This window comes from Rana temporaria, chromosome 13, assembly GCF_905171775.1.
Source record: "Rana temporaria chromosome 13, aRanTem1.1, whole genome shotgun sequence".
Taxonomy (NCBI): Eukaryota; Metazoa; Chordata; class Amphibia; order Anura; family Ranidae; genus Rana; species Rana temporaria.
This window is the reverse complement of record NC_053501.1, coordinates 69548058-69574999: the sequence shown is the minus strand read 5'-3', so window position 1 is coordinate 69574999 and position 26942 is coordinate 69548058. Positions and strand designations below refer to the sequence as shown.

Here is a 26942-nt window from a genome sequence, read left to right as displayed (position 1 = left end):
TAAGGGAAACGGAGCATGCGCAGTTCAATCGGCACGGGGACACGCTTCATTTAAATGAATCATGCCCCCTACCCGCCGATTTGAATTCCGCCGCCAGAAATACACTACGCCGCCGTAACTTGATCGTTTTTTATTTTCTAAATAGGTTCCTTTAAGCTAGTGCATTGTCCTTCCATTTCCCTTCTAAATGTTTTTTTTTGCTTTGTTTTCTTTGTCTGAATTTCTCACTTCCTGTTCCTCCTCAGTAAGTTGTTCTGGATGACTAACCCCCATCCAGAACGGCTCGGATGATGGGGGCAAGCTTACTGAGGAGAAACAGGAAGTGAGAAATTCAGACAAAGAAAAAAAAACATTTAGAAGGGAAAGCAAAGGAAAGTGAACCAACAATACACCAGCTTATAGAACCTATTTAGAGAATAAAAAAACAAACCTTTACAACCCCTTTAAGCCCTGATTTACATTGGTATGATTTGACATGCAATTTGACATGTCAAATTGGGGGCAATTGCCGGCAATGGCACCGTCCTAATCGGTGCAACGCTGCATTTGCGGCACTGCACCGATTTCAAAAAGTCGTTTCTGTACTATGTTTTGCGATTTCAGGCTACGATTTACATTGACAACTGTACGGAAAGCCGCACAGATGTCTCTGAAATTGCGACTGCGGGAGTGAAATCGTGCGAGTTCAGCTCAACGCGTAGCGCTTCATTCCCGCAGCTCAGTGTGAACCTGGGCTTAGGCTTCATGCACACTGTGCTCCTTTGGACGCCTTTTCTCCTTACATGAGAAAAGCCACGTTTATCACAAACCTTTATGCACGAACTGGTTCTCAAATTTTCAGATGGGAAACATTCTTGTTGGAAATTCTGATCGTCTGTATGCAATTCCAATGCCCAAAAAAACACGCATACTCGGAATCAATTTGATGCATGCTCGGAATCATTGAACTTTATTTTTCTTGGCTCGTTGTAGTGTTGTACGTCACCGCGTTCTTGGCGGTAGGAATTGTGTGTGACCATGTGTATGCAGCAACACAAGTTTGAGCCAAATTTCAATTGGAAAAAAAATACAGTTTTCTTGTCAGAATTTCCGATCGTGTGTACGTGGCATTACAGTGAGCTAAAACAATCATTAGCATAATGCCTCTGGCTCTGCCCAGTGGCAATGGACTGGAACTATGAAAAATATCCCTACCTGGAATTCTGCTTGAACCACTTAAACCCCAAAAGAATTGGCTGCCCAATGACCAGCCAATTTTTGCGATTCGGCAAGGCGTCGCTTTAACTGACAATTGCGCGGTTGTGCGACGTTGCACCCAAACAAAATTAAGCTTTCTTTTGGTGGTATTTGATCACCTCTGCGGTTTTTATTTTTTGAAAAAAAAAAGCTCTATTTTTTTTAATTTTTGCTATAATAAAATATCCCCCAAAAAAGTATATACAAAACATTTCCTCAGTTTAGGCCGATCTGTATTCTTCTACATATTTTTGGCAAAAAAAAGCAACTACAAAATAGGGGATTGTTTTATGGCATTTTTATTATTTTTTTTTGCTAGTAATTGTGGCGATCTGCGATTTTTATCGTGACTGCGATTTTGCGGCGGACACATCAGACACCTTTGACACCATTGTTATTTATACAGCGATCAGTGCTATAATAATGAATGAATGAATGAATGAAAAACTTATATAGCGCGGCACATGCGAACTGAATCGCCTCTGGGCGCTTGTTGTTCGTGTCTCATGACATCAAAAGAGCAGAGTTTTGATCTGTCTTCTGAAAGTCAGGTGGTTTTCCTCCAACCGAATGCTGGTTGGTAAAGCCAACCTTCTTTCTCCTTTGGACTTGTATTTGGTTTTTGGAACCTTGACCAGATTTTGGTCGGTGGATCGCAGAACGCGATTAGAATTGTGAGGTTCTATCTTGTCGCAAAGATATTGCGGAGCCTTCCCATGGATGCACTTACGGTATGTGTCAGACAGAGTGCTTTAAATGCAATTCTGTCTTTTACTGGCAACCAGTGAAGGGTTCTCAGCGAAGGTGAGATTGATTCCCATGTCCTTTTCCCAGTCACCAGTCTGGCGGCCATATTCTGAACGACTTGTAGACGAGCGATTTGGTACTTAGGGAGCCCGAGGTAAAGGGCATTTGCATAGTCCAGTCTGGAATTCACGATTGTTCCCACCACGACTGCTACGTCTTCTTTGGGGATAAATGGAATAAGTCTGCGTAGTAGGCGCAACAAATGGTGCGATCCGCTGACTACTGACCCCATTTGTGCGTCCATTGTCATGAAGGTGTCAAAAATGACTCCTAGACTTTTGACTTTGGAGCTAGGGGCGATGATTTGGCCCAGAATGGGCGGCGGTGTCCAGGTAGTTGCCAGTTGACTCTTTCGGCTGGCGTGAAACATAAGAAGTTCTGTTTTGGAACTGTTGAGTTTAAGATAACTCTTAGTCATCCAGTTTTCTATCGAAGAGAGACATTTCTCTAAACTGAGATGATGATCCTTTTTGTTGCAGATGCGAAAATACAGTTGCGTATCGTCTGCATAAGAGTGATAAAGTAGTTCTTGGCTACTGATAATATCAAAGAGAGGGCGAAGATAGATGTTGAACAGCACCGGTGACAGGGGGGATCCTTGGGGGACTCCACATGGCACCGTGCGTTTTTTCCGACGTGAAAGATCCCAGTTTCACTGTTTGTGATCGGTTTTCAAGAAAGGAGGAAAACCATGGTAAATCACCTTCTGCGACTCTGGCTACCTCGGCCAGTCGCATCAGTAACATTTTGTGGTCTACGGTGTCAAAGGCTGCGCTTAGGTCCAGCAGAACCAGGAGACAGGATTCTCCCTCGTATTTTGAGTAAGGCCGTTTCTGTCCCGTGTCCGGGACGGAAACCTAATTGAAATGGATTGAGTAGATTGTGGGTATCCAGATGCTGTTGCAGCTGTTGTACCACTATTTTCTCCATTATCTTGGAGAGCACATTTAGGCCTGTTATGGGGCGGCGGTGAGTTGGGTCCTTGGGATCCAAGTTAGGTTTTTTCAAGATGGGCTGGATTGTGCCCTCTTTCAGCAGGGATGGCACTATGCCTTCCTTAAATGATTGGTTTATAAGCTGTGTGATGGGAGGCGCCAGGATGTCGGCACAATCCTTCAGCAGTTTGGTGGGGATGATATCATTGGGTGCTGTGCTGTTTCGCAAGGCACCAATGATATTTTTTGTGGTATCGATGGAGATCGGTTCCAGAGAGAACTTTGTTGATTGTAGAAAGTTTCTGTTGGTGTTTTGCGGTTGATTGAAGGGGGGGTTGAGGGGGGTGTTTTGCAGAATACTTTCCCGGATTCTTTCGATTTTGTTGATGAAGAAATCCGATGGTTCATTACAGAACTCTTGGGTGTCTGAATTGGGGACTTCAAGACATCCCGGATTCATGGTCTGGGTGACCATCTTGAAGAGTTCTCGGGGGCGGTTCATGGCGCTGTTGATCGCCATAGAAAAATGATGTTTCTTGGCTTTGAAGATTTCTTTATGATATTGTGTTGTTGTTGCCTTGTAGATGATGAGGTGCTCTTCTGAAGGGCTTCTTTTCCAGGCGGCTTCCGCCCTTCTGCGCTCTTGCTTCAGTACGGAGAGCTGGTTGTTGAACCAGCCGGACTTTTTTTTCCGGATGCGGGCTTTGCGTTTCGGTGCTACTAAGTCGGCTGACTGTAGCAGAGCTGCATTTATGGCATCCAGTGTATCTGAGGCTGCTAACTGAGGATGAATAGTTTCGATTCGATTTCCCAAGGTAGATTTGAACAGTTCCGAATGGAGCTTCTTCTGAGATCTAGCCCAGTGTATTGTCACCGGCTTGGGTGCTTTTATAACTGGTGGAATTTTGGAAATTATGAAACTAATTGCATGGTGGTCTGTCCATGGCAAAGGTTAATTTCCCAAAATGTTTATTTTCAGATTTTGTCTGAAAATTAGGTCGAGTGTGTGACCTGAAGCATGCGTGGGTCCGCATATAAGTTGCTGTAGTCCTAATCCTTCCAGGTGATCGATGCAGGCATCCGCAATGGGATCCTGTGCGGAGTTGGCCCACAGATTGAAGTCCCCGAGCAGCAAAAGATGTTTGCTGTTAAGGGTATAAGTGGATATGAACTCCGTTAATGATGGTAGAAACTGCGATTTTGGCCCAGGTGGCCTATAGCAGAGGAGAATGTGAACAGTCTCCTGGGGGTTAGTTTGAAGTTGAAGAGTAAGGGTTTCCATAAATGGAAGAGGATTTTGAAGGACCGGCTTAGTGATTGCAATATGAAACTTATGGATCACCGCCAGGCCTCCTCCTCTTTGCCCTATTCTGTTTTCCGTTATAATTCGATAATTTTCTGGCACCAATTCTCCGAGAATGGTGTTGCAGTCGTCTGAAAGCCAGCTTTCTATAATAAAGAGGCAGTCTAGATCGTTTTGTAGTAAGAAATCGTGGATTTCTGATCGGTGTTTTACTGCCGATCTTGTGTTGATCAAAGCACATGATATGTGCTTGAGCTGGGTTAAATGGTTGAAATTTTTGATCGTCGATCGAATCTCAAAAGTTGGTCTATTTTTAAGGCCTTTTTGGTGATGGCTGGTAATACTGTTGCGAATTGTCTCAGACCCCAAATCGTTTCCGCAGAGTATCGCAGTTTAACCATTGTTGCCAGTCACCGGGGGGATTAATTACGATAGAGGGAAGATTCGCTGAATCCTCTCGCTTGAGCCTTGGTCCAGAGGAAGGCAAAAAAAACCCTGGCAGTGCCAAGCCAATGTGCTGCCACAGGGAAAAAAATTGCTTCCTGATCCCTGAAAGGCGATCGGACAAAACCCTGGATCAAGTATAATGCACTGATTACTGTGTAAATTACACTGGCAGGAAAGGAGTTAACCACTAGGGGGCAAGGAAGGAGTTAAGTGTGTCCTAGGGAGTGATTCTAACTGTGAGGGGGCTGGGCTACAAGTGTCACTGCTCCCGATGACAGGGAGCAGTAGATCACTGTCCTGTCACTAGGCAGAACAGGGAAATGCCTTGTTTACATAGGCATCTCTCCAATCTGATGCTCCATAACACGATCGGACGTCGAGTCCCGCGGGCACAGTTACGGAGCTTGCGGCAGGTGTATGCGCCCGCTAGGCGGCAGATTCAAAGCAACGTACAGGTACGTTGCTTTGCCTGCCCGTGCCACTCTGCCAACGTATAGCTACGTGAGGCAGTCGTCAAGTGTTTAACTTTGCAAGTAGGACCTGCTACTACTGTACATGCTAATTTAAGGGATGCCACAAAACATCATCTAAATTAAAATGTCATATAATGACCCCACATTTCATACAGAGTTCAAGGTTTACTAGGTGAGGCTTCTAAACCTCTTTGTTTTTAGAACACTGGTTAAGGCACCGTGTAACAATGCAAGTAAAAAATTCCCCTAAACTGCTTAACAAATATTAGGATTGCCAATAAAAATACTAGACATACTGATTGGCGTTACATATTTCTGCCTCAGATGTATTGAAGTGTACTTTACTTGAACCAATCTGTTCTATAAGGCCGCGTACACACGATCAGTCCATCCGATGAGAATGGTCTGATAGACCGTTTTAATCAGACCAAACCGATGGTGTGTGTGCCCCATCGGTTAGTTAACCTTCGGTCAAAAAAATGAGAACTTGCTTTAAAATTGAACAGATAAACGCCTAACCGATAGGTCAAAACCGATGGTTAGTATGCAAAAGCATCGGTTAAAAATCCACGCATGCTCAGAATCAAGTCAACTTCGTTTTTTTAAGCACGTCGTTGTGTTTTACATCACCGCGTTCTGACACGATTGTTTTTTTAACCTATGGTGTGTAGGCACATCAGACCATCAGTCAGCTTTATCGGTTAACCGTTCTCATCGGATGGACTGATCGTGTGTACGCGGCCTTAGTTTGCTTGTAGTGAATTCTACAGATTGGTTTGCTTCCAGTCGCTAGACACAGTAACACGCTGCGGTCAGCAGTTCAGGTGAGATAATGGAAAATCAATAAATATACATCCAACAAAAATAGTAGTGCAAAGTACTGAAGGCTGATGATTATCTCCCACCTTTTTTTTTTTTTTTTTTTTTCAGACAGCAGGAAAAAAGTTCAGATAAGAAAATGGGATAGGCCCTTTAACCCACTGCTTTACAACAATGTTAGGTTCAGGCATATTTTGCTAGAAATTAAGTAACATAGGGTGGACTTAAGTACATTGGGCCTAATCCTCAACAGAGATACGACGGAGTAACTGCTGTTACTCCGTCGTATCCCTGGTCCTAACTATGGAACTGATCCACAGAATCAGTTTCCCATAGTTAGGACGAAGATCCGACATGTGTAATTGAATTACACTGTCGGATCTTAGGATGCAGTACCGCATCCGCCGCTGGGGGCATTTTGCGTCGAAATGCCGCCTCGGGTATGCAAATTAGGACTTACGGAGATCCACAAAGCTTTTCAGCTTCGTTTTTTCTCCGTAAGTTTTATTTTGCAAACGCAAAATTAGGGCTGCTTTTACAAGGTGTAAACTGTTTACACCTTGTAAAAACAGACCTTTCTTGCTAGCGACGCGATTTTTTTTTAATTTAAATTTTTTTTTTGGCGCCGTATCTTTTTTTTTTACCCGACGCAACTTTATTGTCCCGTCGCAATCCACAAAGCCCGACGTAACGTAATTTCGCGCTATGCACGTCGGGGAAATGACGTCACGAGCATGCGCAGTACGGCCGGCGCGGGAGCGCGCCTCATTTAAATGGGAATCGCCCCCTGGAGAAGAGGAACGCCTTGCGCCGGCCGGATTTAAGTTACACCGCTCAAAATTTCTAGGTAAGTGCTTTGTGGATCGGGCACTTAGGTAGAAATTTTGCGGCGGTGTAACTTAAATAGGAAAAATTATGTTACGCCCGCTGGCTGAGGATTTGGCCCATTGTATCCCTAACTAAATGCCATTTTGGATTGCTATGGCATTGTGTATCAAACAATTGCCATTTTTTGTAATGTAAATTACTTTTCTGGCTTTATTACATCCTTTGATAAAGTGGTTCTAAAGCCTTAGGGCCCTTTTCACACGTACAGACCGTATGTCCGCATTTTCATCCGTCCGTTTGCGGATGAAAACGGGACATACATGGGTCCCTATGTGATTACGGGTGTCAGCGGATGCTCAATTTGTCCGCCTCCGCAAAGATCCGCATTTGCAGACGGAAGAAACCCCCCCAAGTGCCTTTCCCTGGGGGCACCCAATGAAGAGGAGGAGCCAGGAGTGCCAGCGGAGGACCCCAGAAGAATAGGATCTGGGCTTCTTTGTGCAAAACCATTGCACAGAGCAGATAAGTATAACATGTTTGTTATTTTTATATAAAAAACAAAAAATAAAGCTTCATTTAATTTCAAAATTCCTGCGTCGTATCTTTGTTTTGAATCCTCAAAACAAGATACGACGGCATCTGGGTTAGATCCGACAGGCGTACGTCTTCGTACACCTTCGGATCTTAGATGCAATTTTTCCACGTCCGCTAGGTGGCGTTCCCGTCCTAATCCGCGTTGAGTATGCAAATTAGCTATTTCCGACGATCCACGAACATACGAACGGCCGTCGCATTCTTTTACGTCGTTTCCGTTCGGCTTTTTACGGCGTATAGTTAAAGCTGCTATCTGGTGGCGTACTCAATGTTAAGTATGGCCGTCGTTGCCGCGTATCATTTTGAACATTTTACGTTGTTTGCGTAAGTCGTCCGTGAATGGGGCTGGACGCCATTTACGTTCACGTCGAAAACAATGACGTCCTTGCGACGTCATTTGGAGCAATGCACCCTGGGAGTTTTGATGGACGGGGCATGCGCATTTCGTTCGGCGCGGGGACGCGCTTCATTTAAATGAAACACGCCCCCCTACTCGCCGCATTTGAATTCCGCGCCCTTACGCCGCGAGAGATACCTTACGCTGCAAATTCTTTAAGGATTCAAAGAATAGCAAAGTAAGTTACAGCGGCGTAGCGTATCTCACATACGCTGCGCCCACGCAGATGTATGTGGATCTGCCCCAATAACTTTTGCGCAAACCAATCAAAATATGCTTATTGCGATTTTTTCTTTACCAACAATATGTAGAAGAATACGGCCTAAACTCAGGAAAAAATGTGTTTTAAAAAAAAAAAAAATTATATTTATTAAAGCAAAATGTATAAAATATTGTTTTTTTCAAAATTGTCGCTCTTCTTTTGTTTACAGTGCAAAAAATAAAAACCGCAGAGGTGATCAAATACCGCCAAAAGAAAGTTCAATATGTGGGGAATAAAGGACGCCAATTTTGTTTGGGTAGAGCGTTGCACGACAGCGCAATTGTCAGTTAAAGCAACTCAGTGCCGAATCGCAAAAAATTTGATGGTCCGGTCATTGGGCAGCCAATCCTTCCAGGGCTGAAGTGGTTAATTATCTACGCTGGTACCTCTTTGAACCCACTTCCTATCAACACGCACTCCATAATGGCTTCATAGTGAGGGTTTCCTCATGCTGAAAGTGGAACATGCCTATGCAGTGTGCGCCCACACGGATGTTTGTAGTCTTCACTCAAAGAGGGTGTAACAAGGTGACAACTCAAGTTGAACAATCAGGACACAGAGACAGAGGATTATCACCCATCACGGGAAGTGCCTGTACAAAGACCTTTCTGGCAGGGTCACCAGTTTTTAATGGATACTGAAGGTTTCAAAACTACATTAACTCCTTTCTGGCCAAACTTAGCATCCCTGTAGTGGGCCTTTATGCACAGGGGGTGGGATGGACTTCTAAATTATGTGTAATTGTCTGTCACAATGGTCACATGACCGGAAGCCAGTCCTGCTATCTCTCGATCATGACTAGAGATAGTGAGCAGTCTAAGTGGTCACTGTGCTAGAAGCATGCAGCGAGGCTGCTCTTCACACAGAAACCATGCTCTTCCATGAAATCATCTGTGTGCCTCTTCGTGCTGCACATAAGTTAAGGTGACCAGATTTTTCAAATGAAATCCGGGGACATATTTTCTTTTTTATACTAGTAATGGCGGCAATCAGCGACTCTCTGCCTGTCGCCGCCCGCCTCACAGCCTGTCAAGTCTTACTCTCCAGGCCCCGGCTACTACTGGGTGGGGAGCGGAGGAAAATCACTCCACCAGGGAAGGCAAGAAGATAAGCAGGCAGGCGGCTGGCCGGGATTTGAGCCAAGGCAGAAGAACATGCGAGAGGAGCTGAATGGGCATGCACCCGAAACTGAAGAAATATTCCCTCCGTGTAATTCTGATTTTTTTTTTTATTCTGCACTGACTGTCTTTGAAATTGCCCCAGCCCCTGTTCAAATCCAATCCGGGGACAGACTTGGTCCGGGGACAGTGTCCTCAGTCGGGGGACTGTCCCCAGAAACCAGGGATGTCTGGTCACCCTAACATAAGGGTTACATGGGCGGCAAGAGGTTAACATGTTAAATCATAATACACATTTAGCAATGGGTTCAGATCTTGTATCATTAACTAAGAAATAATTTGTTTGCGAATAGATGAAGATCTCCAGTGTAAGTTAATGACCTGGAAACACACTACATGCACTTAAAGCTGCAATGAGATTGGCTCAGCGTAGGCTGCCTAAAAAAATAACTATTCTCTGAGTTTCTTAGTACGGTACTCTCTAAACGCAGACAAAGATTGCTGGCCATCAGCAAAGCACTTACAGTGCCATGCAAAAGTACTCACCCCCTTGGCTTTTTACCTATTTTGTTCCATTACAGCCTTTAGTTCAATGTTTTTTTTTAATCTGAATTATATGTGATGGATCAGAACACAATAGTCTAAGTTGGTGAAGTAAAATTAGAACAAGATATAGATAAATCTATTTTTCAGAAATAAAAAAAATGATTATTGGCATGTGCGTATGTCTTCACCCCCTTTGTTATAAAGCCCATAAAAAGCTCTGGTGCAACCAATTACCTTCAGAAGTCACATAATTTGAGAAATGATGTCGACCTGTGTGCAATCTAAGTGTCACATGATCTGTCACTACATATACACACCTTTTTGAAAGGCCCCAGAGGCTGCAACACCTAAGCAAGAGGCACCACTAACCATACACTGCCATGAAGACCAAGGAACTCTCTAAACAAGTAAGGGACAATGTTGTTGAGAAGTACAAGTCAGGGTTAGGTTATAAAACAAAATGGCTTGTTTTGACTTTGCGAAAAGGCATGTGGGAAACTCCCAAAATGTATGGAGGAAGGTGCTTTGTTCTGATGAGACAAATTTTTTACTTTTTGGCCATCAAAGAAAATGCTATGTCTGGCATAAACCCAACATCAGCAGTTGGGACTGGGAAACAGGTCAGAGTTGAGGGAAAGGTGGATGGTGCTAAATACAGGGATATTCTTGAGCAAAACCTGTACCACTCTGTGTGTGATTTGTGGCTAGGACGGAGGTTCACCTTCCAGCAGGACAATGACCCCAAACACATTGCTAAAGCAACACTTGAGTGGTTTAAGGGGAAACGTGTAAATATGTTGGAGTGGCTTAGTCAAAGCCCAGACCTCAATCCAATAGAAAATCTGTGGTCAGACGTAGGCCTTGTACTCACGGCAGGACATGTCTGATGAAAACGGTCTGCAGACCGTTTCCATCGGACATGTCTGCCCGGGGACTGCCCGGGGACTTCTGTTCGATGGCTATACACACCATCGAACAGAAGTCCGCGCGTAAACAATACGCGGGGCGTGTCTGCGGTGTCGCCGCGTCGATGACGCGGTGTCGCCGCGACAATGACGCAGCGACGTGGGCGGCCTGCCTTTAAAATGCTTCCACGCATGCGTCAAAGTCATTCGACGCATGCGAGGGATGGCGGGCGGCAGGACATGTACGGTAGGTCTGTACAGACGACCGTACATGTCCGGCCGGACAGGTTTCCAGCGGACTGTTTTAAAGCAAGTCCAGGAAACAGTTGTCCGCTGGAAACCTGTCCGATCCGCCCGAAAATGGTCCGCTCGGGCCAACACACGGCCAAACATGTCTGCTGAAACTGGTCTGCGGTCCAGTTTCAGCAGACATGTTTGGTCGTGAGTACGGGGCCTTAAAGATTGCTGTTCACAAGTGCAAACCATCCAACTTGAAGGAGCTGGAGCATTTTTGCAAGGAGGAATGGGCAAAAATCCCAGTGGTAAGATGTGGCAAGCTCAGAGACTTATCCAAAGCGACTTGGAGCTGTGAGCAAAAGGTGGCTCTACAAAGTATTGACTTTAGGGGGGGTGAATAGTTATGCACATTGACTTTCTGTTACTGTGTCCTATTTGTTTGCTTCACAATAATAAAAAAAAAACAACCTTCAAAGTTGTGGGCATGTTCTGTAAATTAAATTATGCAAATCCTCAAACAATCCATGTTAATTACAGGTTGTGAGGCAACACAACGCGAAAAATGAAAAGGGGGTGAATACATTTGCAAGGCACTGTAGGTGCAATGAAGGATGCCCAAGATTTGAGAGTTTTGGCCAAACACCTGCATTTAGGGAACACATAGAGGTTTCCTGGCAGAAAGTAAGTTTTATTTCATCTTTCTAATGAATGTTTTCTCTTGTGATTTTGTTTAGTGAAATCATTAAAATAACAGTGTTCACACAGTTTACTTTTCGCAAAATTATCTTCCTTGTAAATAGAATTACATCATTTTTAACAGTAGCAGTTAACTTGTGACTTTTACACTTAGAAATTATAACTGTAATTGTTACAGGCGATCTCCATAACTACTTTCTGGCATATATAAAGTATCAAATCTCTTTAGAAAAAGAGCCCTCTCTAGCCTTCTTATTTGTACACTTAACATCACAAAATGTATTCAGAAAAAAATCTCTATGTAATTATTTGCTGCATGTAATTACACAATAGACTTGGCCATGGTAGCACTGTAGGTCTGTCTGAGTGTCTGTACTCCATGGTCTAGTCTAGTGGACATAGATGGATAGATATTTTGCAGATTTTCTCTACTTCTATCTTTTCAAAAACAATATACCGTATATACTCGAATATAAGACGAGGTACTTAATTTTATCCCAAAAAAACTGGGAAAACTTATTGACTCGAGTATAAGCCCAGAATGAGAATGCAGCAGCCACTGTAAGCGGAAGAGAGGGTCAACAATGCCCATTTTAATGCCTCACTGTGCCCATTGCAACCTCACTGTGGCCATTGTAACCTCACTGTGCCCAACCTCACTGTGCCCATTGCAACCTCACTGTGCCAACCTCACTGTGCCCATTGCATCCCCACTGTGCACATCCTCACTGTGCCCATTCTCAGTGTACCTGAAATTGACAGGCTGTGGGCATCCATTCATTGTTTAAAACTCGCGGTCTCCTCCTGGTCCCTTCCATGATAGGCATTTCTCAGCAGACACAGTTCTGCCTATCACAGACATTCTCTCATCTTCAGACTCAGTTACCCAACAGACACTGTATTCAGTGGTCGACCAAACACGGACGTCCTCTTGTCCGAGGATGAAAAGGCGTCCATGATTGGCGGAACACTGAATACAGTGTCTGCTGGGAAACCCGAGGATGAGAGAATGTTTGTGATAGGGGTTTCTTAGCAGACACAGTTCCGCCTATCACGGAAGGGACCAGGAGGAGACTGCGAGTTTTAAATGATAGATACCCGCAGCCTCTCAATAACTTCAGGTACACTGACTCGAGTATAAGCCGAGGGGGGTATTTTCAGCCTTAAAAATGGGCTGAAAAACTCGGCTTATACTCGAGTATATACGGTAAGTTTGTTTCAGTTGTAAAGCTTCTTTTTTCTGACCAAGCCTTTCTCAACCTTTTCACTCCTGAGAAACTCTTAGAATAATTTTCCAGTCTCAGAAAGCCCATACTAAAACTAATTCATCAGAGGTGAATGGCAAAAATCTCTCAGGTTGGTGGTCTGTGGGAAGAATGTGCACCTAACAATGGTGGAGAAAGATCTGGGTGTTATGGTAGATCATTGATTTTTACCTATAATAAGGCTTACCTATTAGGTACACCAAATCTCTCCTAAACTTGCACCGTTTAGGAGAAATTTACTTTAGAAGCAGCCAGTGAAATCAGCAGCGCATGTACTCTGAAGGAGCAGCATGCCCGTGCCGTTCCTTCAGAGCCCTGTGCCATTAATAGTGACTCCCGTGCACATGTGCGAGTGTGTCATCACAGGTCGGCCATTCATATCCCTGAAAAATGCAAACCCAGAAGGAAGACCAGGTGTGCAAATATGTGAACTTTGTGCTCTATAAATATGGTATCTGCAATTACCTATAGAATGACAATCAGATTATACATGTCATTAACAGCAATTATGTACCAAATTCTTTCTACAATTTATAAAAGTGTAAAAAAAATGTAAGTGGTGGAGATCGCTGTACTAACATCGGATAATTAGTAGAGAGAATATGTAGCCGCACACCACCATGAATCCAATGCCAATATATTGCATACATGAACAAAGACTGCCACCAGGACACAGGACACAGCCAGGTGATGACGCGTTTCATACTTAACTCGTGCTTCTTCAAAACCTAAGGGACAACTGAATCAATCATTGAGCCTTAGGCTGCTTTCACACTGAGGCGTGCAGCCGCGGGAACGGTATAGCCGCGCTATTTGTAGCGCGGCTATACCGTCGTATTTACCGCGATATTCGGGCGCTAGCGGTGAGGTTTTAACCCCCGCTAGCGGCCGAAAAAGGGTTAATACCGCGCTTTCCCATTGATTTCAATGGGAAGGCGCGGTATAGGAGCGGTGAACACACCGCTCCTATACCGCGGTAAAGATGCGGCTAGCAGGACTTTTGGTGCGCTCCTGCTAGCGCACCGCTTCAATGTGAAAGCCTTCGGGCTTTCACATTGAACACTACAGGGCATGATTTTTCATGCGGTATAGCAGCACTATTTTTAGCGCTGTACCGCATGAAAAACGCCCCAGTGTGCAAGGGGCCTTAAATAGAAGACTCCCTCCCCCACACACAGGTGTCGGGTAATGAAATAAGTGTGCCAGGTAATTGACAAGTGAAGTATAATCACATATGAATGTTATCCTGGGATATACACAGGTGGTATCCTGAAAAATCAGTTTTTAAACATATAGGGGCAGATCCACAGAGAGAGTACGCCGGCGTATCTACTGATACGCCGGCGTACTTTCAAATTTCCGGCGTCGTATCTTTGTTTTGTACGCAATTTAGCTATTTCCGACGATCCATGAACGTACTAGCGGCCGGCGCATTCCTTTACGTCGTCTCTAGTCGGCTTTTTGCGGTGTATTGTTAAAGCTGCTATTTCGTGGCGTACTCAATGTTAAGTATGGCCGTCGTTCATTTTTTTTTTGCGTAAGTCGTTCGTGAATCGGGATGGACGTAATTTACATCCAGGTGAAAACCAATGACGTCCTTGCCACGTCATTTCGTGCAATGCACGGCGGGAAATTTAGGGACGGCGCATTCGCAGTTAGTTCGGCGCGGGGACGCGCTTCATTTAAATGAAACACGCCCCCTACCCGCCCAATTTGAATTCCGCGCCGTTACGCCGCTTGAGATACACTACCCCGCCGTAACTTACGGCGCAAAATCTTTATGGATTCGAACCAAAGCCAGGTAAGGTACGGCGGCGTAGCGTATCTCAGATACAATGCGCCGGGGCAGATCTTTGTGGATCTGCCCCATAATATACATGATAATGTTAAAAAACAAAAAACTGATAACTTATTTATACATAAGTGACAAACTAAAGAAAGAAAAATAAGAAGAATGAAACATTATATGAAAAATGTAAAAAGTGAAAAAAAAAACCCCTCTGAATTAAATGTAAATAATAAAGATAATAAACAGAAATAAAAAAGGAAAATATAAAAATGAAAAAATCCAATACACAAATCCATATACGTATATAGTCACAGTGTTAGGCCCCAACTAATTACAGTGCCTTGCAAAAGTATTCACCCCCCCCCCCCTGGCTTTTTACCTATTTTGTTCCATTACAGCCTTTAGTTCAATGTTTTTTTAATCTGAATTATATGTGATGGATCAAAACACAATAATCTAAGTTGGTGAAGTAAAATTTGAAATATATACATCATACAACTATTTTTCAGAAATAAAAAACTGATAATTGGCATGTGCGGATGTATTCACCCCCTTTGTTATGAAGCCCATAAAAAGCTCTGGTGCAACCAATTACCTTCAGAAGTCACATAATTAGTGAAATTATGTCCACTTGTGTGCAATCTAAGTGTCACATGATCTGTCATTACATATACACACCTTTTTGAAAGGCCCCAGAGGGTGCAACACCTAAGCAAGAGGCACCACTAACCAAACCCTGCCATGAAGACCAAGGAACTCTCCAAACAAGTAATGGACAATGTTGATGAGAAGTATAAGTCAGGGTTAGGTTATAAAAAATATCCAAATATTTGACGATCCCTAGGAGCACCATAAAATCTATCATAACCAAATGGAAAGAACATGGCACAGCAGCAAACCTGCCAAGAGATGGCCGCACACCAAAACTCACGGACTGGGCAAGGAGGACATTAATCAGAGAGGCAGCACAGAGACCTAAGGTAATCCTGGAGATGCTGCAGAGTTTCACAGCAGAGACTGGAGTATCTGTACATAGGACGACAATAAGCCGTACGCTTCATAGAGTTGGTCTTTATGGCAGAGTGGCCAGAAGAAAGACATTACTTTCAGTAAAAAAACAAAATGGCAAGTTTTGAGTTTGCGAAAAGGCATGTGGGAGACTCCCAAAATGTATGGAGGAAGGTGCTCTGGTCTAATGAGACTAAAATTCAACTTTTTGGTCATCAAAGAAAACCCTATGTCTGGCGCAAACCCAACACATCACATCACCCAAAGAACACCATCCCCACAGTGAAACATGGTGGTGGCAGCATCATGCTGTGGGGATGTTTTTCAGCAGTCGGGATTGGGAAACTGGTCAGAGTTGAGGGAATGATGGAAGTTGCTAAATACAGGGATATGCTTAAGCAAAAACTGTACCACTCTGTGTGTGATCTGAGGCTAGGACAGAGGTTCACCTTCCAGCAGGACAATGACCCCAAACACACTGCTAAAGCAACACTTGAGTGGTTTAAGGGGAAACGTGTAAATATGTTGGAATGGCCTAGTCAAAGCCCAGACCTCAATCCAATAGAAAATCTGTGGTCAGACAGGGTAGGAGCCGAGACAGCCACCGAGGGACCTCAGAAGACATGGATCGGGGGCCACTTTGTGCAAAACGAGCTGCACAGTGGAGGCAAAGTATAACATGTTTGTTATTTAAAAAAAAAACCATACAACCCCTTTAATGTCCATCCCAATCCCACATAACTACATGGTGAAGACAAATCTATACAGAAAAAAGATCCGGACAGATAGAAACATATCAATTGTGTAAAAACGTCAATCCGATAATATGTACAGTGGCTCCTCCTGAGTGCTTGTTTTTTTTTTTTTTCGTTCAGCCCGCTAGTGTGTACCAGGCTTTAGGCCCAATAATGCTAATCTAACCATAAACTGTAATTTGAATAAACACTTATTTTATATTGTTTATTTGACCAAATGTTACACCCATTCTTATTGAGACCATTGGCTCCCACTGCAGTTAATCAAATCCAGTGACGCAGGGGGGCAGGGCTGAGTCCCACTGTCAGTGTAAATGGACGCAGCAGCAGGACTAGGGTGCATGCCCGAACAGGTGCCTCCATGAAAAACGGCTCTCCATGGGGTCACTCGATAAAGAGGAGGAGCCAGGAGCGCCTCGCGGGGACCCCAGAAAAGGAGGATCAGGGCTGCTCTGTGCAAAACCCTTGCACAGAGCAGGCAAGTAAGACATGGTTTCTTTTTCTTTTTTTATAATAAAGAAAAAACAAAACCTTTACATTCACTTTACTCTCTTCTTCTCAAGCAAAAATACATTCAGTATAACTTTGGAATAAATTACCGAATCAATAATAGCGCTAAAATAAGCTGCCCTGTACCATAATTGACCGGCATGGTCAGAAATCTTAGAAAACCATAAGCCTTTTGTATTTACCCAACCTTTGGAACCATGTCATGTTTAATGTAAGAGTCATATGGGTTAATTTACTTTGTAAGGGAATTTTCACTTTGTAAGAGAACTCTGCCTTACGTTCGTGATCGAGGTAAAGCTCTGCTGACTTCCATCACCCAGCAAGCAAAATTACTGTAATTGTTATTTTTTTTGTACAGTAAATGTTCACCACAATCATAAAGCTAAGGCCTCATACACACGACCGGATCTATCCGCTGGAATTTATCCGCGGATCAGTTCCATCGGACAAATCCGGTCGTCTGTACGGCCCAGCAGATATTTATCCGCAGACACGTCACCGCGGATGAATTCTGCGCGGATTTTGATCCGATGGTGAGTACAAGCCATCGGATCCAAATCTGGAGGAGGAATCTCCGCTGGAGACGGTCCGGCGGACCGTTTCCAGCGGAGATCGCCTCGTGTGTACGGGGCCTCAGGGAAATTCCCTTAGCCTGGGTTCACGCTGATGCAGTGCGGGGCACCACATGTAATTCAAACAGGAATCGCAGCACATTCCTGTGCGAATTACATGTGGTGTCTCTGGGCAGTGATTTGAGCCATGGATTTGCATGGCTCAAATCGCACCGCATCTGCACCAAACTCGTGCACTACCCTCTTTTTTCCCACACCAGAATCGGAGGAGATCAACCGATCAGATACTTTAAATTGCACTGCGTTTCGCAAATAGATTTTAACATTAACATACACTCCACAATTGGTTCGTACGAACGGGTTACAATTTTGATGCAGTGCGGAATCCGCAGTGAATTTGCACTGCATCTAGTGTGAACTGAGGCTTAAAGAGAAAATTCCTTGCAAAGTGAACATCCTATTTGCCTTTAATAAAGCAACCACATTATATCTGTAGCGCTACCCCCAAAGGAGCCGCTGATTGTTTTGGGATCGGCGTATTAAGTTACCCTGCAATGTGTCTAGGGGTGATAGCAGTGAGCCAAAACAGTGAGCGAATGTCCAGACAGTGAATAATGGTTTTTCCAATGCTTTATTTCCAGGCCAACATCAACATTAAGTGGGAAGAGCAGGTTGATGAAGAAAAGGGAGAACCTTGCAGCATCAGGCCTGGATATTAATTGAGCATTCCTCGCTCAATAGAGTGTAAAATTATAACTCGTCGCCACTCTTAACTGGAGTGGGTGAAGTGCCCCCGGACAGACCCCTCTCACAAGCCTGGCAGCTGAAGCATCACTTAGGATTTGCTGGGAGGAACAGGTCTCTCACACAGACCTGGCTCTAGGGCCTCTGCCACAGGCCAATTACTTTAAGTGAGCTAAATGGATGAACAGAGCGAATCCTCCCAGTGAATTTTTAGCATTAGGTCACCGGGTGACAGCAAACGTACCTGTCATCATATCCCCGATTGGTTCGTTCAAGCCCTGTTGGACACCCTGCCACCGGGTTCTCCTCAAGCCCACCCCTCAATCGAACGGCACCCAGCCTGGGATTCTCTCAATAGAACCGGGAACCCAGTAAGTCACTGGGGTCCCCTTTTACCTCCGGATGAGGGTTTGTGTAGCCTGCAATTCTGGCCTGGTGGGCCGCGCTGGCGGGGTCCATGGATGCGCGCACCCTGAAGGTGGATGCCGCACCTGGAACGGGGACCCCGCGAAGACTTTAGAACACATGACACCTGTCACAGATATACCCCTCCCCAGCATGCCTTGCGAGGAAGAAACTTCTCTAATTGGCTGCTGGGGAAAACTTGCTCTGCCAGAACCCCTCTGGTGCCAACTGCTGGCCAGGGATGGTACCGCATCCCTGGAGCACAGACTGACCCAGTGGACATTTCTGGAATGACAGAAGTCCCAATTTAAATAAATTGTGAATAGGAGCAAAGTAACTCTCCTATTCCCCACTAACTTTAGCGTAGTGCCCATACTGAAAGTAAGGGGGCGCTACATATCTATGCAATGGTATAGTTGGGGGCGGATCTAGGGGGCAACGGGGAAATTGCCCCTTTTGAAAAATTAGTGATGGGCAGGCCAGTCAGTGCATGTGTGAGATTGTACGGGTTAACGAGCGGGCAGGCTAGTCAGCCGGAGTCAGCAGGTGAATGAGCTCCTGAATGGGCAGGTTGGCGGATGAGTGAGGGAGAGAGAGGTCAGCGGGCAAGTGTGCAGGCAGGGCAGTTATCGAGTGAGTGGGCGGGCCGGTCGGCAGGTGAGCAGAGAGACTGGCAGTCAGCGAGCCGGCAGGCGGGGAGCAGACAGATGACATCTCTCACCGCCCGCCCTCACTGTGCAGCCGCTGGCAGAAGAGAGATTACATCATCTCTCTGCTGCCTGCCTTCACTCCAATGACAATCAGTAACGTGTGGCAAGTGACAATCAGCAATGTGTGGCAGGTGATGGGGCAAGTGACAATCCGCAACGTGTGGCAGATGACGTGGCAAGTGAAAATCCGCAACATGTGGCAGGTGATGTGGCAAGTGACAATTGGCAGCTTGTGGCAGGGACGTGGCAAGTGACAATCCGCATCTGAAGGCAGGTCGACGTGGAAAGTGGCACACTCGGGGCTCCCACTGATTCTGCATTATGGTGCGTTAAACCACTTAATTTTACTTTACAATGCAATAACAGAAATAATGCTCTTCAATCATCCTGACACCATAACAACCATGGTGCAGGGATGAAAGCACTCACACCAGCCATTGCCACGATAAATTGCCTGCAAAAAAAAACGTATTTTCTGGCATTGTCCCTCCCGAGACTAGACTCTGGATCCACCCCTGGGTATAGTCTTTGGAAATGATTACCCTGTGCTTTAAACATATGACTCCATGCATTGGTTTAAAGTTTGGAGTTGAGTGGAATTAGATATAATGCCTTATGTGAAATCCTAACAAACCTTACACACTTATATAATTTTCTCGATGATGATGACTACAAAAAAATGATGTGTACCTGTATCGTCTCTAATTTCCATTAGTATTGACCAGAAAGAAGTCCTTTAGGATGGGTTCACACTAATGCGATGCCAGACATTGAATGCGATTCGCACCGCATTGCGGTGCACATCACTTTTGTGCAATGCAAATTCAGCCATACAGTTTGTATGGCTGAAATCGCATCACATTCGCACAAAATTGGTGCAGGACCCTTTTTTTTGGTCCGCACTAGAACCGGATTGCACGGGTTGCCTTTTAGGGGGTGTCAATAACTATTGACACCCGCAGTGGTTTGCAGAGAGCAGTAAGAACTGCTTGCGAGTCAGATGCGATGCAGGAACCCGCACAGAAATCGATAGTTCCCGCATCGCACCAGTGTGAACCGAGACTCAAAATACAAATAGCGTTGTGATTTCTTTACATTAATAAAAATAGATTGAAACATCTGAAACTTGTAAAATTTTATTTTTTTATTTATTTTTTCAATTTCTATTAACCACTTCAGATCCTGCCTATAGTAATATGAGGTCCACAGATGGGATCTCCCATCCTGGGTGGACGTCATATGATGTCCTGGGCTTCCCGGCCATCTAGGGGCCCGATGCGCGTGCCCGGAGGCCGCGATGTTCGCCGGGCAACTGCGATTGTAAACACACAGATCCATGTCCTGTTAGAGGTGAGGAGATCTATGTGTGTTCCCAGTACAGAGGAACACACATCGATCTCCTCCCCTTGCCAGTCCCCCTCCCCCAACAGTTAGAATCACTCCCAGGGAACATATTTAACCCCTTTCTTCGCCCCCTAGTGTTAACCCCTTCCCAGCCAGTCACATTTACACAGTAATCAGTGCAGTTTTATAGCACTAATCGCTGTATAAATGTGAATGGTCCCAAAAATGTGTCAAAACCGTCCGATATGTCCGTCACAATGTTACGGTCACAATAAAAATAGCAGATCGCCGCCATTACTAGTAAAAAAATAAATAAATAAAAATGCCATAAATCTATTCCCTATTTTGTAGACGCTATAACTTTTGTGCAAACCAATCAATAAACGCTTATTACGATTTGTTTTATCAAAAATATGTAGAAGAATACATATCAGCCTAACCTGAGGACATTTTTTATTTTTATTTGATATTTATTAAAATCGAAAAGTTAAAAATAGTTTTTTTTTTTTCAAAATTGACGCTCTTTTGTTTATAGTGCAAAAAATAAAAACCGCAGAGGTGATCAAATACCACCGAAAGATATCTCTATATGTGGGAAAAATAGGACGTCAATTTTGTTTGGGTGCAACATCGCACAACCGTGCAATTATCAGTTAAATCGACGCAGTGCCGAATCGCAAAAAGGGTTCTGGTTTAGGAAGGGGGTAAATTCTTCCGGGGCTGAAGCGGTTAAAGAATAAAAAATAAAAAAACTGTAAGACAAAGGCTACTTACCTTATTAGAGGCTCACCTATAGGTAAATGTCAGCAGAGGAAGTTTACTTCCTCTTTAAGAGAAAATAAAACGTTTGCTTAACCTCCCTAGCGGTATGATTCTGTCTGGAATTTTGTTCCAAAAGCGGTACCATTTTTTTGTATGGAAATTTGGTGTTATTTATTGTAGGCCTGCAATTCTTAGTAATTACTTACTTAAACCTGACCAAAGAAGACTCTAGTAGACCTCTCAGATGTAATAACGTTCGAAAAAATAAAATCATGAGTTATAATCTAATAAATAATATCATTTTATTCAGTAATGTAATAAATAATGCAATTTGTCAAACAGAAGAAAATTCAGTAATAAATAATGCAATTTGTCAAACAGAAGAAAATTCAGTAAACATCCTGGGTGTGGTAAATTTTGAAACATGGGACTGCACATAGACCAACGTCACAATCAGAGCAATAGAACCTTGTTTCCTTTCGGACTTTTTTTCCATTCCCATCTCGCTTTGAGCAGCAAACTACACACATTCTTGTAGGTGCTGCCTTTTTTGCGCTTGGCGGGATGTAATCCGTAAAGTGACGACCAGTCAGCCTCTCTGGGTTTACAATGTCAACAGCGCGACGTCCAGATCTGTTCACGGCCACTGATGGCGTTTGGTAGTTCAAAAAAATTTGCTCCACCACCTTCCAGATGAAGTCGGAGTGAACAAGAGGCTTGTCACTCCTTCCCTTGTGCAGTATATAGGCATTCCACATACATTGTTCCAGGAGATGCCTGAATATTTTTTTATAGTATTTTTTTTGTTGCTTCCGCATAGCTGGATAGAAGGTCATCGCCTGATCGGCTCTATCGACTCCTCCCATGGTGTTGTTGTAATCGATCACAAGTTGTGGCTTTTTGACATCTTTCCCACCTCTTGTGTGGACCATGGCAGTGGAGGTGGTATGTACTGTACTCATTAGGCACACGTCTTTTTTGTCACGCCAACGCATTGCCATCATCTTTCCTTTCTGCCAGGCCACCATTTCTCCTGTTTTCAGTTTTTTCTTGGAAAACATACATGGCAGGTCACGTCGGTTGGCTCTAGCGGTTCCATATGCGTCAGTCTTGTTTTTTAGTAGAAACTCGTACAGCTCAGGCGACGTGTAAAAGTTGTCGGTTGTTACACAATACCCCTGATTGAGCAATGGTTCAAGCAATGAAAGGACTGATGACGTTGCCATCCCATAGTCGCTGTACCTGGGGTTGAATTGTGTTCCTTTGCCGGTGTATATGATGGAATTCCATATATAGCCAGTTGTAGACTCGCAGAGCATATAGGATTTTATTCCAAACCGCGCTCTCTTGGATGCGATGTATTGAATCCAGCTGAGGCGTCCTTTGTAAGCCATCAGACTTTCATCAATGCTGATGTCACGGTCTGGGACATAGGCCTGCTGGAAATTTGTTATAATCATTTGGAATACTTCCCAGATTTTCTTCAGTTTGGGCGCTGGATGTGTGGCTTCGTCAAAGTCCTCATTGTTGGTGAAGTGTAGATTCTTCATTATGAGGGAAAATCGGTACTCGGACATGATGGTGCCAAAAAATGGGGTTGCCAGCAATTTATTTTTAGTCCAGTACCATCTCTGCAGGGGTTTACCCACCACCCCTTGGAGAAGTATTAGCCCCAGAAATTTCCATATGTCCTCCTTACTCACAGGTTCCCATTTTCTGGATCTGGAAAACTTGCTGTGCAGAGTAGTGGATTGCTGCTCTTTGTAGCGGTTTGTCTCCGTGACAATCTTTTCAATGACGTCATCTGTCAGAAATAATTTTAGGTACGCCAAAGGATCATTGTGATCAACTTCTACCTTCATCCCAGGCGATCCTGTAAACGGGAATCTTGGCGGTGGTACTGCATCCATACCGCAATCAATAGGGCACCAAGTGCGCACCTCACTGAGCTCAAGTGGAGATTCGTCGCTGTCGCTACTTCTCTGGTCAGAGTCGGAGTCGTATGACGAATCTTGCCACGAATCGCTATCGCTGTCGCTCAATTCTGCGAGGAACTCTGTGTCGCTGTCGCTGTCACTTATCTGATCCAAAGCCGCTTTGGAGGTGCTAAAGTGACGCTTTGATGCCATTTTATTTTTTTTGGTTAGATAAAACAGCAAAAAGGGCAGCCAGGGCAGTGTAGAATAATCTGAGGTGAAATCTGAGGTGATACAGTGAAATCCTGTCAGATTACACTGTATCATGTAACTTTATGTGTGTGTTTTACTTTTTTACATTGTAACATTGTAACTTTTTTGAATCTCCCGCCCACTTCCGCCACTGTGAGGCGCTGCGGTTCACAGAGACGGAAGAGAGAGGAGACATCAGAGAAGACATCAGCGGGGCTCTCACCGGGATTAGGTAAGAACACCGCTGCGCTCACTCTGCAATACATTCTGCCGGGGCTCTCACCGGCGATCACAGCGGGAAACCCCGCTGGATCGCCGGGATGTCACCACACCACCGCTGCGCTCACTCTGCATTTCCCCTGACTCATCTGACCGGCGATCCAGCGGGAAACCCCGCTGGATCGCCGGGATGTTTAGCCACCGCTGCGCTCACTCTGCATCCCCCCCAGCGGGACTAGTCTGACCGGCGATCCAGCGGGAAACCCTCGCCGGATCGCCAGGAATTTTTGGGGGAAAAAAAAAATGCACCCCGAGCGTGACTCGGGGTTACCGCTTCTGGCACTGAATGTTAACCCCGAGTCACGCTCGGGAATACCGCCAGGGAGGTTAAAGGATCACTAAAGGAATTTTTTTTTTTAGCTTAATAGCTTCCTTTACCTTACTGCAGTACTGGTTTCCTGTCCTCATTGCTCGTTTTTGCTTTGAAGTAGCTGTAATTCTGCTCTGATCTCCACACTTCCTGCTTGTCTGGCTCCTTATAACCATCATACTGGGAGATTTTCACGGTGGTCTAAGCTGTCATTACTGTGTGTCTAAAACTCCTCAGAACCAATCAGATTCATTTTAAAAACAAAACACTGCCCTGGATTTGTTTGTTTTTGTTCTGTGGGTCTCTTTACTTCACAGAAGCATGAAACCAGTTTAAAACCGAAAGTGAAACTATATGTACATTATATGATTGTTTTTTATCTATTTTTAATCATTTTTAAAAGGAATCAGTTAACTTTTATGTCTCTATACCCTGTAAACAGTCATTTCAGCAAAAAATTTTTTTTCCTTTAGTGACCCTTTAATTTTCTAATCACTTGTATTAATTCCTGCAGTGATCTGGGCTACATTAATGCCTTTCTGAAAATATGCTTTGCATAAATTATTATATTCAGTTCAGGTTAAAACATTCAGATGATGAAGTATGGAATGGGAACATTTTGTTCGGGGCAGTGCAAGGCACAGAAGGTAACGATCCATGGCGGCAGGACAACTCATACTTCTCATCGAATGTTTCCAGCATTTCTATGCCAGGCCTAGCTAGATCTGTGTATTGGGGTTGAACAACCTTTTAGCTGCCAAGGAACTGCTGCAAGTCTGCAGTACCGGCAAAGGGCGTCCTGAGACTAGTAGTTCCCCAGCGGTTTGAGGGTAACAACTTACAAGACTATTTTATAGATGGTTGCTAATGATGAGAGCATTTACTGTGACATTGGAAAGGGAATCCCAATGTAAGGGTTAAAAGTAGCACCTTATTCATTAATAGAATAAAAAAAATGCCTGAATGTTAAATGCTAACAATTATCGATAATCCATTAACTTGTTAAATGCACTTGTTAATGTAAATAAATAAAATACCATACCAGCCTGCTGTAAATAATATGATTATAGGTTGTGTTGTGCATGCACCCATTTCTATTCAGATTTCAGATCATAGCATGTTACCCATAACAGCATACACCGGTGCCCAGGTGAGACCTCCCTGACCCGCGTCTGCTCCACCTTACCCCCTCAGTGTGGTCTCACCAGACCTTGTCATTTTACTTACCTGAAATACGAGGTTTCAGAGCATTCGCTGAGCGGCTACAAAGTGTAATCTGTAGATTGTTGAACTTGGCTGCAAGCTCCAGCCTGTCTCTGAGTAAGAGGAACGTCAAATAACTTCACACCCTCAGGGGAGACAACTGCTAAACGTCTCTTCTTAAAGGTAAAGTGAACAGCCCAACGCTTTCCCGGCCTTCACACCTTCCAAGCCACAAAATCATCATTTTAAAAGCCGCTTGCAATTTTAGATCTTACTAGATCTTTGCTGCATACATTGTAACTGTAATATGTGGAAACCACACAGCACCATCAATGACTATCTGGAAGGGTGCTTACTACTCTATTCTTACATAGGTACATAGTAGGGGAGGTTGAAAAAGGACACAAGACCAACCTGTGTGTGATTATATGTCAGTATTACCTTGTATATCCCTGTATGTTGTGGTTGTTCAGGTGCTTATCTAATAGTTTCTTGAAACCATCAATGCCCCCCCGCTGAGACCACCGCCTGTGGAAGAGAATTCCACATCCTTGACGCTCCTACAGTAAAGAACCCTCTATGCAGTTTTGAGGTTAAACCTCTTTTCTTCTAATTTTAATGAGTGGCCACGTTTCTTGTTAAATTCCCTTCCGCAAAAAAGTTTTATCCCTATTGTAGGGTCACCAGTACGGTATTTGTAAATTAAAATCATATCCCCTCCCAAGCGTCTCTTCTCCAGAGAGAATAAGTTCAGTGCTCACAAACCTTTCCTCATAACCAATATCCTCCCGACCCTTTATTAGCTTTGTTGCCCTTCTTTGTACTCGCTCCATTTCCAGTACATCCTTCCTGAGGACTGGTGTCTGTAAGGACCAGTACTGGGACATACATAGTACTGACCGCAGAACTTACCTAGAGCTTAACCCAGGTTATCATAAAGCAGAGCTCCGCTTTTAATCCCAAGGCCTCTGATGTGTGGCAGTGCATGTGATCTGCAATGGGTTCACTTTTCAGAGGCATTTGGACAGGCAGTGATTTGGTGATGTTGCTGCTTGTTTTAACCTGAAAATGCCGACCCACTGTGGGAGTTACACATGGTTGCAGGTCAGTTGTTGGGGCCCCATTGACATGAATGGGCCAAGTTCGGTGGTGGTACAGGGTAGTGTTTGAAATACGTTATTTCCTGTCAGCTGGAACGCGGTTGGAGCGCTAACTGGCAATTCCTATACAATATATGCTGATCCTCGTCTTTTTTGATGCAAGTGCAATACAACCTTATTTTTAAATAAATGATTTGATTTACTGCACCATGTGAGTGTATTTTTGCTCTCCCTCTCTATATGGCAAAACTGGAGCTTTGAATACGCTATCTCTATAAATATTGAATGGATGACAGCAGCGGTTTGTATTCATTCCTGTGACCTCATGTACAACATTTTGGATTTTCCCATATGCCTAATTTGATAGGGGGTCAATTAAGTCTGGTGAGTGCAATGTGTGTCTGCATGCGGGTGG

At 44.2% G+C, this 26942-nt stretch overlaps 2 protein-coding genes across 4 annotated transcripts in view; both read right to left on the bottom strand.

The window, feature by feature from the left end:
* Positions 1–26942, bottom strand: part of LOC120920285 (serine/threonine-protein kinase PAK 6-like) — a 169447-nt gene that overhangs the window by 81213 nt on the left and 61292 nt on the right. The window contains exon 1 of one of the 3 annotated variants that reach the window (XM_040332275.1): positions 25452–25541. The exons of the other annotated variants lie outside the window; for them this stretch is intronic. The gene's annotated coding sequence lies outside the window, so the exon portion shown is untranslated. Of the gene's footprint in view, positions 1–25451; positions 25542–26942 lie in introns of those variants that run through there. 3 annotated transcript variants of the gene reach the window in all.
* On the bottom strand, positions 21857–23596 carry LOC120920060 (piggyBac transposable element-derived protein 4-like). The gene has a single exon (XM_040331974.1). It carries the CDS (start codon positions 23594–23596, stop codon positions 21857–21859), a length of 1740 nt encoding a protein of 579 aa, XP_040187908.1.

Coding starts and splice junctions, on each gene's coding strand:
- LOC120920060 (XM_040331974.1), bottom strand. CDS start 23,596: ATGGCATCAAAGCGTCACTTTAGCACCTCCAAAGCGGCTTTGGATCAG.